Source organism: Sipha flava, unplaced genomic scaffold (genome assembly GCF_003268045.1).
Source record: "Sipha flava isolate LNK unplaced genomic scaffold, YSA_version1 110_pilon_pilon, whole genome shotgun sequence".
NCBI lineage: Eukaryota > Metazoa > Arthropoda > Insecta > Hemiptera > Aphididae > Sipha > Sipha flava.
Window position 1 is genome coordinate 532,535 of NW_020271727.1, and position 15,618 is coordinate 548,152.

Here is a 15,618-nt window from a genome sequence, read left to right on the forward strand (position 1 = left end):
TATACATAATTTTACTTTGCTAAAAATAATATTATACTGACAAATATGTAGACGATATTTAGAAAAATGTGTGTACAGTTATAATTAAAATCAGTAATTGGTATTTTGAAATTTTTCTAAAAATAAGTGATATTAAAATATTATAAAAGTTACATATAACGTATGAATTAATTTTTATATTATTCTATAATTATTATGAATACAAATGAAGAGTTGCCTATAAAAAAAAAAAGGTAAACGTAATTTTTATTTTGTCAGTTCATTGATAATTTCTTCAATTGTTATTAAATAGTTTTTATTTAATGACTAGCTGTTGCCCGCGTCCTCCGCCCCCGTGGATAGTTGTTTGCGAATTTTGGAGTTGTTACGTGGCTTCACTTATCCTGTCTATCTATCTTACAACGATTTTATTTTTTTTTATATAAAGAGCAATTTAACTATATGCAGAGTAGAGTAAAACTGTTATATACATCTCATATTGTAATATTATCTACTCGACAATACTGCACAATGGCCCTGAGTAATGTATTCATAGAAATTAATGAACGTAAACGTTAAATCTGTTCCAAGATGGTATATTGCACTCGTTATCATAACAAAAGTGAGAACAAAAAAGTATTGATAATACGAGTAATACATGCATATTTGCTTACGATTCGATATTTGCAATGCAAATTAAAAGTATCTTGCTAACAAAGTAATGAGTTGTATCAATCTAACAACTAACCTGATATGAACTTGACATGTGATAGGTATATGATAAAAATTTGTTAAACATGATTTATCAATAAAAACATGTTTATAAACATTTAGGTAACATAACAGCCATCATCTTTGAGTACGTAGTATAAAATACTAATTGTAAATTTGTACAAATTATGATAATGATTCATTCTGATGTTTGTTAATTTTCTGAAACAGTTGGGTAAACTATGTTTCATGTTTTGTTGTTAGGAGTATGTATGTACTCGTACAAAGATTGTGCCGTATCAACTCGAGAACAGGCAACGTAAAATTGGCCGTGAGAAAAGCAGGGGTTTAAAAGGTTAAGACCAACTATTTTTAAACATTTTCCTTGCGATTTACTAATAGTTATTACTGTAGTTACATTGATGGGGCTACTCGGTGGTGCAGGTGCGTCATATTTCTTAACAACCCTGACTGTGATTGAATATATTATAATATTGACCATATTACAATAACACTAACAATAAAATTACTTTTGAGTTCTAGTGTCGGATTAAAAATAAATCGTATTGTCTAATACACTTAGCGGCACTGGAGAAAGAGGATTTAAATACTCTGGAAGTATTGATTGTACTTCTATTTGGAAATATTGAGAAAAAAAATGTAGACAAGCCATATTGAACTGATCCCATTCATAAAAAAGAACAGTTGGCAACTAGAACTTTTGTTGTTCTAGTAAAGGATATCAGAGTGCTTTATCTTAAATTTCCTGTTTCTGAACAGAAAAAATACAACAAAAGCATGCCTAGTAAGTATTTGAGTGTTTTTTTGGACCACGAAGGTCCTTCGAGAATCTTGGCTGTTTATAAAAAAACGAAGGTAGTCCAGTAAACTCTCGTGTGATCATATAACCGAAGCTAAAGGCTTTGAGCTTTTTGACATTGATGTTGAGTTGATGAGAAAAGAAGTTGATCATATTGATGGATTATCAAATTAATTTTTCAGTACATAAATATGTTAAAACGTATAAGACCACAAGAATGGTTCCACGATAAAAATAAAAATATCAGTGCAATGCAATTTCAATTTATAGATTGATTTATAACAATCCATTATTTCAATTTATAGATAATGGATTGTTTGTATTCTATATTTATCGATTATCTTCTCAAATTATTACTATACAAGGTGTTTTAACGACCGAGTATGTAATACTAGAATGGAGACCGGATCTAATTCAAGAACTTTTATATTATCTTAGACCTGAAAATTTAAGATTTACAGTTGTTTCGAAAACATTTGAAGACCAAACTGATTCCGTAGACAAATATTGCGAAACATTATACACAATTAGTAAAATACCAACGGAGATCCTAAATGAATGGCAAATAAATAATTTAGATATGCGAAGATTTAAAAATGCCATCGAATAATGAATTTATTGCTACTGATTTTAGTCTAGTACCCAGTCACAAAGATGAACGAATCTTTGATTTTAAGATCTTGGTTTAAAACAGTGGTTTTCAACCTTTTTCACAATGCGGCACTCTCCATCTCCTACAAAATTTTCGCGGTACACCAATCCATATAATTATAAAACGTGAAGCATATTTTATTTATAAAATATATATCCATTTATGATATACATGAATAGGTACACTGTTAACAATATACTTTATGAGAGGGTTAATTATTGTGAAATAAATAAACAAATGAAAAAATAAACGATGAAAAAATGTGTAAGCAGAAATATTTATTTTTTAAGATAATGTTGTTGTACAATGAAATAAGAATACATCGATTAATGAGATATTTGTGCTTGACGTGTGTTGCACAAGTGTTTTATTCGAGGACGAACAGTCGACAAGCTCACTCTCAGTTCTTCTTCTTCGGATCGAAGTCGTTCTCTTTTTTTACTTTTTATTGTTGTGACTTGTAAATTGTTATTGCTTTTAAAGATATTTCAGGAAATTCTGCTTGAGCATAGATCCAAAATTTGTTAAGGGTCATTTCCTTAAATTTTAACTTCAATGTACGATCATTTTTCAATGAGATAAGATTATCTTCTTCGGCAAATGTTAAACCAATCACCTTATTAACTGATACACTGAATGGATTCCGCACCCAGTCATAGTCTTCAACATTTATGCTGGGAAAGTATTTTGTCAATTTGTTTTTCAGTAACATGATAGATTTGCTTATTAACGATACTAGGTTGGCTTCAACATCTCGCTCTGCAGTTCGTGGGAACATGGTCAATTTTTTTTGGTTAACTTGAGTTTTCCACAGAGTTGATTTTTCATTAAAAGTAATAATTTTATCAGTTGATGTTAGGATATTTTCGTTACTACCTTGCATGATTGTATTTAATTTATTCAAAAGTTCAAAAATATCAGTTAAAAAAGAAACTTTTGCCCACCACTTTTCATCTCCAAGAAATTCGTATTTCTATTCTTCTATTGTTAAAAATACAATTATTTCTTCACTCAAATCATAAAAACGTGATAATACTCGGCTTCTTGATAACCATCTTATTGCACTGTGAAAAATTAACTTTGAGTTATCTGAATCCATACCTTCACACATTTTTTCGAACAACCTTGACTTTAGTGAACTACTTTTAATATGATTTATCACTTTCACAACTTGATCCATAACTTCCCTTAAATCACCTACCAATGTTTTTGTCATAAGGGCTTCTCTATGTAGAAAACAATGGGTGAAAATTATATTTTCATTTTTTTTATTGGCAAAAGAAGTAAAACCTTTGACTGAGCCAGTCATCGCGGGAGCTCCGTCGGTACATACTCCAATGCATATATCTCATGGTAAATTTGCAAATTTCAGATAATTGCCGACGATTTCGAAAATGTCTTCACCTTTAGTTGTCTCAGGAAGTGTTTTACAACACAAAAAATTTTCCACGATGTCTTCGTCGGAAACTATACGTATAAATACCAAAAGTTGTGCTTGTCCACTTATATCAGTTGACTCGTCCAGTTGTAATGCAAATAATGGAGAGTCACAGGATTGTTGCAATACTTGTTCTTCAATATCTTCAGACATGTGTTCAATACGCCTACTAATGGTGTTGTCAGATATTGGAATTTTTAATACTTCTTTTTCAGCTTCTTCACCAAAAATTACTTTTACGATTTCACGACAAGCAGGTAAAATAAGTTTTTCTGCTATAGTGTGTGGTTTCATTTGTTTAGCTACAAATTCTGCTACTAGATAACTAGCTTCTTGAGTTTTATCAGAAATGGTCACAATTTTTGTCATTTTTTCAGATTGTCGTGTTTCTGATTTTAGTAAACGTTGAAAATATGAAGCATTTTTGTCGACCAAATGAGAATGCTTGGTGGAAAAATGACGTTTTAGTTTACTTGGAACCATTGATTCATTGGATAGTTTTTCGCCACATACTACACACCATGGACGTGGATCATCTACATTACCAGACCAAGAAAATCCTATGTTTAAATAATCTTCATGATATAGACGTCTGATATTTAATTTAGATTTTTTCTTTGGTTGTTCATTCACCGAAGTGGTACCAGTAGAATGAATTACAAATTTATCCATTATAAAATGAAATATTCCGCAACGCCACGTAAACCAATCGAAACGACTGCGACGGGCATACTAATATTAAATATTATTACACGTATCTACGATTAATGATTTAGCCTGTCTTGTTACTTATCAGTTTTCACCGAACATCGATAATAATACTGGTAAATACAAAATTATAAAACTAGTTATTAATAGATTTATCGCGGCACACTTCAAGGGTGCTCGCGGCACACCGGTTGAAAACCACTGTTCTAGATATTCAAAACACACATTTATCAACGATCTGGGAACATCGAAAGTCTTGTCGGATGGTACGCTGGCTAAGAAATATTATATGAAAATCAAGTTTAACCGATTTTTTGAACAAGAAACGAAATACGTGAATCAAAGGCGTACAGCAACACTGTCAAAAGTAAGTGAAAACGCGCGTTTATTAAAATGTTTACATTTATATATGGTTAACATGCTTGTATAATTCAATAGTTGAACGTTTGACAGTTAATTTTCTTCCTTTTAGATCTTGCATTTCTACAATGCATCAGTAGACATTTGCACCACTAAAATGTATAAGGTGGCGACGGAGACTCAGGGTTGCATGGACGCAATACGATCCATAACCATTTGTAAGTCATTCGTTGATACAATAAATTCGATCGAATATTCAAGTATGTTTTAGTTGTATTATCACTTTAGTCATAATAATATTTTTATTGATATGACCGGATTTCGAGTTTTATAAAAATTATTTTCCTCTTTCCCTGTACTCTACTAGAATGGAAGACTGTTTTTTTTACCTTATCATCAATATGACTTGCGTGTGTGTATTTATTATATTTTACTTATAGTGTCCAGACTTCCATTTTTAATGAAATTGAGCTTTTCGAAATGGTCTGATATCCGGCAGCTGTCTACTAAATCGTCGAAACTTCAACTGAACATTACGCCCTGCAAGTCGAGGTTGTTTCACGATTCAAAATATGCTTTGCCCACGGTGGAGTTCTCGATTGCGCGCACGACTCTGCAGTCGACCAGTTCCGGTGGAACTTCGTGGGCGTTGTGGGAAATAAAAGATGTTGTGACAGAGGCCATTGACCTCCTCATAAGAAATCTTATGCGACCCATAACCGAGTTTCGGAACCAGTTACGTGTGATACACGGTAACCTGCAGGCTGTATTTTTACTATCCCACGGCAAACGGAATACAAGACGGTCTTAACTATTTCCTTTTAGACAATTTTCCATTCGCCTCGTTCGGAGAATATTTTGCACTTCATTACACCCAAAGACAGTTTGAACATTTACATCTTACCGGGGCAGTATAATTTAAACCACCCCACCTACCCTGAAAATTTTGCTCTGGCTTCCCTCGTATCACATTAAAACTACTTAAATTAACGATAAAACGTAAATTATGTATCTCCAAATATGTTCATAAATATATTGGTATGCCTACTAAATTTTAATTTATTTAATCAAAATGTACATACAAAATGTTTTATACCGGGACACCGCCCGGTAAGTGCTTACAAGCCGCCAAAAAAAAAAAAAAAAATGAATGAAAATTTCCAAATGTAAAATTATTACTGTTGCTTGGGAAAGTTGATGTTTATTCAACGAAGTATAGATTGGTTGTAAAAACTATTTGCATTAAATATTTAAAAACAAATTTTAATTATTTGTTGCCAACGAAACAACTATTTTTATATTAACATTATAATAGTCATGATATTTTACTTAACAACCAGGTACTATTTAAAATAAATTATACAGAAAAAAATCAAAGGAATCACACGTGATGGTAGTAAATTATTTACATTATACGAACACTTTGATTAAATACGCAAAGTATAATTATGTTAAATAAGAACGATGTAATATCTAATGATCTTAAGGCGGCTGGAGCGCTGCATGTTTTAAGGAATAATATTTAGGCAATTCATATTACATGTACATTTGGAGTGTATTGATGTGTGAGTAGTAAATGAACATTAGTGTGTGTAATCCGTTATCGCATTATTGTTATTATCTGTTGTCGCAAATGGCCAGCGACTAAAATACGAATTCCCGGAACATACGCCAATGTGCTAAGCGTGTACCCCAAAAAAATAAATAACGAATATATCATCAAATAGGTTTAAATAATTAGGTTATACTATTATACGGTAATATTAGGGATGGCGGAAGACACGTACGACTCGGGCGACCGTATAGGGCTGCACATTTTTTTTTTTTAATAAATACTTAGCGCCGGCTCTGGCCTTATAATATCAATTAAAATTTTAAAATATAAATCATAATTACCTGATCAATAATTAAGTCTTTTGAAGGTTCATTGGTATTTAATTTTCTTAAATTATTTAAATTATGAGGTTTTTTCCGGTGTGCAGACAACTTTGGTCGAATCTTTTTACGTCTACAGTCCCTCATTTTAATAATAAATGATTACAATAAACTTTTTTGTCTAGATTAGTTCAAAAATTGAATCAATAACACGTTGTAATAATACTCATAAATTCATCGTTCATCAATACTTTTGATAACCGTTTGTAGAATGAGATATGATACAATATTATACTCGTATAATAATTGTAAATTGGAATCCACAAAACAAACAAAAATAATTTCATACTGTGATGTGGCGCTATCGCTTATAATATTATTATTATTATAGTCAATACAATTGTATGATGTGTACAAAATTAGTTTTATAAAACCGATGCGGTCGTTGCGCGTGTTTTCGCAATTTCGAGAACACATTAATTCTCATACGCGCATGCACAAGTCAACGACAAACGCATGAAACTATTTTTTTGTTCTTTTCAAATTGGTGAAAAGAGGTAAAAGCTGGAACAAAATTCGTCTAGTTCTGGTAATCCGATTATATATTTTTTAATATATTCTAATTTCTCAACTTTTCTTCTATGTTTTGTAGGAAACGGATTTTTGATTATAGTTCAAGTTATTTAATAAAATGCATTCAAATTTTTATTTTTTTTTAAAAATTAGCATACAAGTTAATAAAAAATTAAGAAAAAATAATAAAATCGTGGTTCCTACAAAACATAGTAAAGAAGCTAACAAATTTAAATATTTTTTCAAAATTTAAATCGGACAATTAGAACTAGGTGAATTTTGTTCCAGCTTATTGGTCCAAATGCATGAAAAATGTAGGCTGCTCCAGCCGCCTTAAACATAGAATTTTTCGTTCGGTGCACACGTCTATCGCAGTCAATACGGTTTTCGTTGCTCTAATACAGAGGTCGGCAACCTTTTGAACCACGCTGGCCATATTTTTTTTTTCAAATGTTTATCAAGGGCCACATTAAAAAAAAAATTTTTACATATGATATATACTAATAATTGTATTGTTATTATATTTGATTATTTTATATAGAAATTTGAGTGTAAAAAATACGAACGTTACTGGAAAAAATTGGTTTTAAGAAAAAATTTAATTTTTTGACAAATTAAACATAATGGCTTACCTTTGTTTTCGACGAAAAAGTATAAATCAACCCAAGGATTATTAAAAAAAAAACGATGTTCATTACAAATTTTTCTTTTTTTAGTCGCCATAATTTACTTGTAAAATGAAATTGTTACAAACGCAAACAGTCACACGTACGGGCGTAATCACGGTGTAATACTAATCGCTACAAACGCAAAGTAACTATGACCATAGATTAAATATTTAAAACACGTATGTATTAAATACATAGGTTAAATATATTTAAAATTTTAATTTTTAAATATATATAAGTATATTTAATTTATCCTATGACTGAGTAGTGCAGCCATCATTATCTTCGACTCCGATCAGATAATAATAACAATTTTATAGATTAAACTGACTATATAACTACATAGAATAAACGACAACTATTAACGGTTAGATTAGGTTTTATTAACAAAGAAAAAATAATTGAATAGTATTGAAAATTTTATGGATATTTCATTGAACAAAAACAAAACACAAAAATTAACCACCTTTGTTCGGACCATAAAAAATTGCTTCGCGGGCCACATGCGGATCTAATATAATAACGCGGAGTGTACGTTGTTACAATATATACGGTCGTGGAAAACAAAATATTTGTACTCGAGGTACTTAACCGAATGAGAATTGCGAGAACCGAGCAGTACGTATGGGTACACTGTACCGAATCTCGTCGTAACCGATGTGTGAAGATGTACACGGTATTTTCTCGTTCTTCGCGATGTTGTTGGTTTTCTAACCGTTTTTGTACCTCAAGTCCGTCTAAGGACAATAACGTACAACGTCTTGTGCCGCTGACGCCCTTCTACTCGATCTTACGTTTTCCTGTATCGAACTGAACGTGAATGTATTTTCAAACACGATACCAAATAACGTATTGTTACACAAGAGAATTCGTTTTTTTCCCGAAACGGTATTTTCCGAATATGATTTGCAAACGATTAGATTTGCACTTCTCGTTTGGTGCAAAAGTAAATTGATTGGATTCGAAATTTATTAGCGGAGATTCATTTCATTAATCTAAAAAAAAAAAAAAAAGCAAGAGATTAGCTAAATAATAGGTTTATATATATAGTGAGTTAGCAAGTAGACCATGTTTAAGAATTAAAGAAGCTAAAAATCTTCCCCGAAGAAATAATAACAATAGTATTAGTAGCGAATGTGTTTTTTTTTTAGCGGTTCAAGAAAATAAAATAAAATAAAACAAAAATCCTATAGCAATTTTTGCTAAAAGCTTCTCAAGTGTCACTCGAACGGGACGTCCAAGTGGATATTTTATTGGAAATATTCAAATACAGACCTCTTTGCGAACTGTTTGTATTCGAGGTTATACATATATTCTTTTTGTATCATTCAACCGATCTCTGTTCGCATATTTTATACTCGCGCGCCGAGACACTTTGGTACACATGCTTTTAAAACGCGATTCGAATCAGCTCTGCCCGTATCGTTGAGATGCGCCCGTATCGTTGAGATGCTATATGGTATACAATACGCATTACGCACCGGTTGAATATCGCACCTAAGTGTTTTCGTGCACGCCAAAGGAGTGGCGGTTTTTATCACTCGCCAATAGGGGGGACTACTTAAATTTCAAAAATGTAGCTAGTCGTATGGGTCTATATATAATTTTAATTCACAGAATATGTCACTCGGAAGTAAATAATTCTTTTTTTATTTTAATGTATTTGTTTCACAATGACGATATTTAATTATAACTGTTGATTTATCATAATTTTTATAATACTTAACTTAGAAAAATAAACAGCTCAGCTCCAAGAGGGGAGGGATGTTGCCCTCTTAGACACCCCCTTAAACCCGCCCCCGCGCCGAAGCGATGTACTGCTCCAATGATGCGTTTGCCGTGATAAAGTTCGTCACTCTATGTTCTCGAGTAGTAAAAAAATAATATAGAGGAAATCGGTAGGTACTGTGATTTTATATGATTATGTAATGCCCAAAACCTAAATTTGTGTCTCGTATTATATTTGTGTTTATAGTCAACAAATGCAATCGTATTTTTGCAAGGCTCGACCATACATTTGGTCTCTCATTGGCCCCGCCTAATGAAATATTTTGGGGCTTTCATCGGATCATTTGGATTTCTCGAGATGGTATTGCTAGAATATCTTTGGAAAACCCTCTTCATAGTGATTGGCCGTATTTATTTGTTTATTTATTTTTTTTTTTTTTTGCTCAATAAATTTCTTGTTGTTATGGAACCCGGAAACGATTATGTTAAATGTTTTAAAAATTCTCAAGCTATTGTTGTTTCTGAGAATCAATATAAATCGCAGCTACATTTGTCTTGTCCGCATAATTATCATATTCTATTATATCAATCTTTCAAACGACTGTATAATATTTTCTTGATATTTTTCGCGAACAATCAAAGTCATACACGATGGAAGCCATTTGTCAACGTGTTTGCCTACACGTGTTTGGAAATTGCCGTTGGGGGAACGAAAACCAATTTTTGGACGTCAACTACACTCGCAGATTTTTTCGGAAATGCTGTCTCTGTGAAGCCAAACGATCGTACTCGAAGATGGCGCGATGTATAAGTACGTATGGACGTTGATTTTATTGAAATGGTTCGAACGAGAGGCGAAGAGTTGATTTTTTCCAAACCGAACTTTGATTACGTTTCATCGGAATTGTTGAAACGACAGTTAATATTGCGTTTATGCGTGTATAGGATGCGAAGCGTACGTCCACAAGGAATGCTTTTTAGTGGATCTTTGCAAAGAAGATGACGCTAAAAGAACCAAGGTCGGCAGTCCCCGTAGAGCGGACGCAAAAGAATTTATGGACACCAGTAACGTAGAGGTCGACGACAGAGAAGAAGAGACACACGATTGTATTATAAAAGGCCGCAAAAGATCCGGTTCGCAAAACGCCAAAGTGAGTAAAAAATATCGACGAATAAGCCCTTTATGATTGAGGTCGAATGTTTCTTACGATTTGGAGTTTTCATGATCATCACATGGCATCTGTAGCGATTACGACGGTTAGTTTTTGTGATATCAGAGCGTCAGTGTGACGAACGATCGCAAACGTTTTACCATTTTTATAACACTATTGCGAACGAAGGATACGTAGCCAAGTTTATATTCTTCTAGATATGTAAATATTTCTGAATTTTATTTTATTTTAGGATTTAATTAATTTTTTTTTTAGTAAAATCTACTCGATATTTATAATATTATTTTACTATAATTATGTTACAAACTAAAATGAAATGATTCAAAATAAGTTTTTAATTAAAAAATGTTTCTCGGTACAAATATTAATAATGTATAATTCATAAAATACTGTATAGAAATGAAAAAAAATGTCACAAAATAATAGTTTTGAATAATACTGCATATAATACTGCACGTCTATACGACACGAATTGGTTTTTCATCAAATTAATAGAAGTTTGGGAATAATATTATAGTTAAATGTGATGGTATTTATTCTATATCTATTTTATCGCTCGGCGGAATAGTATAGTAAAACCATTGTTGTTAATCTTATAAGATTCGATTGTTTGAAAATAAAACAAAATTTGGACAAATAATATTGAATTCATTAATTTAATATCGGTCCGTTGCGATAACAAAAAAAAAAAAAGCTCGTCAAAGAAGTCCAAAATAGTGCAGAGTTAGTGGTGGTAAAGTAAATCGTTCGCAATCGCGTTGCGGGAAAATATGCTTTCACGATCGTACATTACCCGTATTCGTACGTTTAAGGATCCGGCTATAATTAGAAATCTATGACCGTGCGCTAAGACTCGTGTATTTTTCCAGGATTTGTTCAAAATCTTGAAGACGCGCGTTCGAGGTAGCCGTGCGACCGACATGGAAAACGCGGTCGACGACGGGGCGACGACGAGTGCCAGAGCAACGTCGAGCGACCGTTTATCGGTTCCGAGTGCGTCGGTATCGCCCTGGAGATCGTCGTCGAAGCCATCGCTCGTCCCCAGTGGTGTCGAGAATAATTTAGTTAAGAATAATCCAACGCCACCGGCGGTGGTGCCGAACGGACCGGAAGTGATGCGCGTGGACGGAAAACCGAGAACAAATCGCAGGCAACAGCTGTACGACGTGATCGCGACTATCGCGGCCGACCGAAGGGGCCGGTCGAGCGTCGTCACCGTCGCGGAGGGACCGGTCGGTCGTCCTGTGACGGCGAGCGAAACACGACGACGGGACGCTTGCGACAGCCCTGAGGCGAACGGTGTGCAGCCACTGCCATCGCTAGACGCATCAGCACGGCCATTGCTGTTGCTACACGCGTCCCCGCGGCCACTACCGTTGTTACACGCGTCCGCACGCTTAGACGTGGAAAACGCGATCAACGAAGGGGCAACGACGAGTGCAGGAGTAACGTCGAGCAGCCGTTTACCGATTTCGAGTGCACCGGTATCGCCCTGGAGATCGTCGTCAAAGCCATCGCTCGTCCCCAGTGGCGTCGAGAATAACCAAGTTAAGAGCAATCCAACGCCATCGGTGGTGGTGCCTGACGGACCGGAAGTGAGGCACGTGGACGGAAAACCGATAGCCGACCGCAGGCAACAGCTTTACGACGAGATCGCGGCTATCGCGGCCGACCGAAGGGTCCGGTCGAGCGTCGTCACCGTCGGGGAGGAATCGGTCGGTCATCCGGTGACAGCGAACGAAACACAACGACGGGACTCGAGCGAAACACAACGACGGGATGCGAGCGCAGGGCTGTCAAGCGACAGCTCCAAGACGAACGGTGCGCGGCCACTGCCGTTGCCACACGCGTCCACGCGACCATTGCCGTTGTTACACGCGTCCGCATGCTTAGACGTGGTAGAAGACGACGGACGACGCGAAGTACCGTTCGACGTCGGTTCGCCTGTTCGCGTGCCCGTAAAAACGCCATTTCGTCGCGAGCTCGTCGATCCGGCGCGGCCGCCTCGGGCGGATGATCTTGCGGCCAACGCGGTGCGCAAGGCGCTGAGAATAGAAGAACAACAACGGTTGAAAGGGTTGTTCGAGTGGATGGCAGAAATCGACTCGACGAAACGGAACGTGGTCGTCGACAAGCGATCGTCGATTGACCCTCCGGCGAGCAATGGACGACTTGAGGCCAGTGACGGAAAGTCCGGTCGAGTCGAGAATGACGGCGTCAAGTCCGAATCGTCTGCTCGCGAACCCGGTGAAACACCGTCGTCTTGGATCGAGACGATCTACAACTCCGCGGTCGCGAACCGGACGGTCGAGGATGAAACGATCGTCGTGGGCGGAACAACAAACGCCGAGGAGAAACGATCGGGTGAGTTGTTCGCGAGGACCATCGAAGTGCGACCGGTCGAATCGAAGCCGTCGGAATGCGTCGTCGACGTGGAAGCGATCGGAGAGGACATCACGACGTCCGATGCGCGCCTCGATGACATACCATCGGTTTTCGAGTCAAACGATCCCGCCGGAACGTCTTCTTGTGCCTCAGATTCCGAGTCCATATACAGCTATCACACCGCCCTCACAGGTCCAGCGTTATCCACGACGGGCGAGAGTGACTCCAATGAACTGTTGAGCACCGAAGAGACGCAACGGTTGAGCAGTCCGGTGGAGCGGATCATGGCGGCAAAACGCCCGAAACCCGCCTCCAACGAAACTGGACCGTTATGCGTTATCATCAAAGAGGGATGGATCGATCGTCCCTTTGACGTTCGGAAACTAAATCCACGATTAACACTATCCAGACGTCGTTTGTAGTATGGGCCCGTTTCGCCCTTACTGCAAACGTCTTGATCTCTAACACCCTCATATCGAAACGAATGTTTGAGCATGATTTAATCGCAGACCAGTTCCCTACAAATTTCTATTGTAAACCTTTTACATTTGTCGTCGGTCACGTGTTTTCCAGTGTACCGGGCGTAAGAATTTATGTTATTTCATTTTCTCAATAAATATGCTTATACATTTATTAGTATTTAAATAATAAGTAAATATTAAACAACTAACAATTGTTTCTCTGTGATTTGACCAAACCATCCGTCATGGAGCGATCATTTATAATATAAGAAAATCATATTTCGGTCAATAAATATTAAATAATACAGAATTCTGGGTAACTATGGCCCGTTCGATGTGAATTGTAAATCGTCGGTCTCTCACTTAGGTTTTGTTCTCAAACAATATATATAACAGTATGCATACATATATGTATATATGTATATGATTATAGTCATAGTGCTAAGCACCGGTTTATTACCTAATTATTATTATTATTATGTTGTGTTAAATAATTGCTTGAGCTGGAGCTGGAGCGTAGCATATTTTAAGGAGTAATATTTAAGCATTTTATATCACATGAACATTTTGACTGTGTCAATGTGTGAGTAGTAAATGAACATTAGTGTGTGTAATCCGTTATCGCGTTTATCGTGCCACCGTAAATCGAATTCCCGGAACTACAATAATAATCAAAATGAACATTATATTCATTTGCACAACTCCACGTTTTGATGATTCAATATTATCATAATATAGGCAATAGTTTGGACAGTATAAGACATTATAAATAATACTGTGGGAGCGCATATAAATCTGGACCGTATATATATATGGAATTTAAAATCTGGATTGTATAAATATGGACTTTATTTATTTGGACTGTACAATCGGATGTACAAATCTGGATTTTATATATACATATATATTATTATTTTATTACTTACCTAACCATTTAAGGCTGCTGAGAGCTGGTCGTTTTTTCGCAAATTCGAACAAAAAAGCGGAAGAAAAATTCATCCGGTAACGAAATCCTGATTTTAATTTTGAAAACACATTTGAATTCTTTATTCTCTTGTCTATGTTTTTTAAGAAATAATTGTTTTAATGTATTCATTTTTTATAAGCATACAGTAAAAGAAAATTTTAAAAAATATATATTTGGTACTATGATAAATAAACGGTATAATATTTATGTTATAGCTAGAAATACTACAATTCTTAGAAATATTCTAGCGTCCATACGCGCATGCACAATTCAATGTACACAAAGAAAATACTTTTGCTCTGGCTATAGGGCAGAAATTTGATGCAAATAGTACCAATAGAGAAATAAAATTTCACCTTGCTTCGAGCGACTTATATTAATTTTAAAAAGATGATGGTATTCGTTAATTTATTTTCTAGGTTTGCTCGGAAATAGATTTATGACTTTATTTTTAGTTAATAAAATATGATACATAGTAAGTTTATATTTTTTTTCAAAATAAATTTATACTTGACTTAGTTTTATATAGTAATGCAATTAAAAATATAAGAATCCACTTCCGAGCAAACTTAGAAAAGAAAAATACAAATCAAATTTAGTATTAAAAATTTAAATCTAGCAACTGGAAGTAAGTTTTATTTTCTTTCACTTAATGATCTAAATGTATAAAAAAAAATGGTTGCTCCAGCCCCCTTAAAGCTCGTTTTTTCTTTTATCATAAGACAAGAATTGTTTTTTCATTGTGATAGATTTTAGTCATGTAAATGATAATTATATTTTTTTTGCAGTAACTCCTATAATAGTTTCATATGAAATACTACAATCAACAAAGTATATAACATAGTTTAATTATTTAGCTGTATTAGACATACCAAAAATTAAAATTGTGGACATCAATTTGCGTAGTATAGTCAACAATCAGTGACGCTGAAACCTAATAAAAATACTAGGGCAAAACGAAAAATTACCGGCCCTTTAGAGACAAGCCCTAGCGTAATGTAATAAAAATATTTTTAGTTTTCGTTTATCAATGTTAAATATTCTACAAAAGTATTTAATTATTAGTATTTACTGATCATATGGCCAGCTTAATCGCAGATAATTAAATAAAAACATAAAAA

General features: G+C 34.9%; 4 protein-coding genes across 4 annotated transcripts; 2 read left to right on the forward strand and 2 right to left on the reverse strand.

The window, feature by feature from the left end:
• Nucleotides 1-3,135: 3,135 nt before the first annotated feature.
• LOC112688446 (protein FAM200A-like) lies at nucleotides 3,136-3,471 on the reverse strand. The gene has a single exon (XM_025561628.1). It carries the CDS (start codon nucleotides 3,469-3,471, stop codon nucleotides 3,136-3,138), a length of 336 nt encoding a protein of 111 aa, XP_025417413.1.
• A 39-nt stretch (nucleotides 3,472-3,510) lies between these two features.
• Nucleotides 3,511-4,272, reverse strand: LOC112688454 (zinc finger BED domain-containing protein 5-like). The gene has a single exon (XM_025561639.1). It carries the CDS (start codon nucleotides 4,270-4,272, stop codon nucleotides 3,511-3,513), a length of 762 nt encoding a protein of 253 aa, XP_025417424.1.
• Nucleotides 4,273-4,615: 343 nt separating this feature from the next.
• LOC112688524 lies at nucleotides 4,616-5,550 on the forward strand. Its single transcript, XM_025561776.1, has 3 exons — nucleotides 4,616-4,675; nucleotides 4,781-4,928; nucleotides 5,109-5,550. Exons 2-3 carry the CDS (start codon nucleotides 4,826-4,828, stop codon nucleotides 5,477-5,479), a joined length of 474 nt encoding a protein of 157 aa, XP_025417561.1. The 5' UTR covers nucleotides 4,616-4,675; nucleotides 4,781-4,825; the 3' UTR covers nucleotides 5,480-5,550.
• Nucleotides 5,551-10,156: 4,606 nt separating this feature from the next.
• On the forward strand, nucleotides 10,157-13,632 carry LOC112688460. Its single transcript, XM_025561651.1, has 3 exons — nucleotides 10,157-10,323; nucleotides 10,458-10,663; nucleotides 11,554-13,632. The coding sequence occupies exons 1-3, from the start codon at nucleotides 10,164-10,166 to the stop codon at nucleotides 13,489-13,491; spliced, it is 2,304 nt and encodes a 767-aa protein (XP_025417436.1). The 5' UTR covers nucleotides 10,157-10,163; the 3' UTR covers nucleotides 13,492-13,632.
• The last annotated feature ends 1,986 nt before the right edge of the window (nucleotides 13,633-15,618 follow it).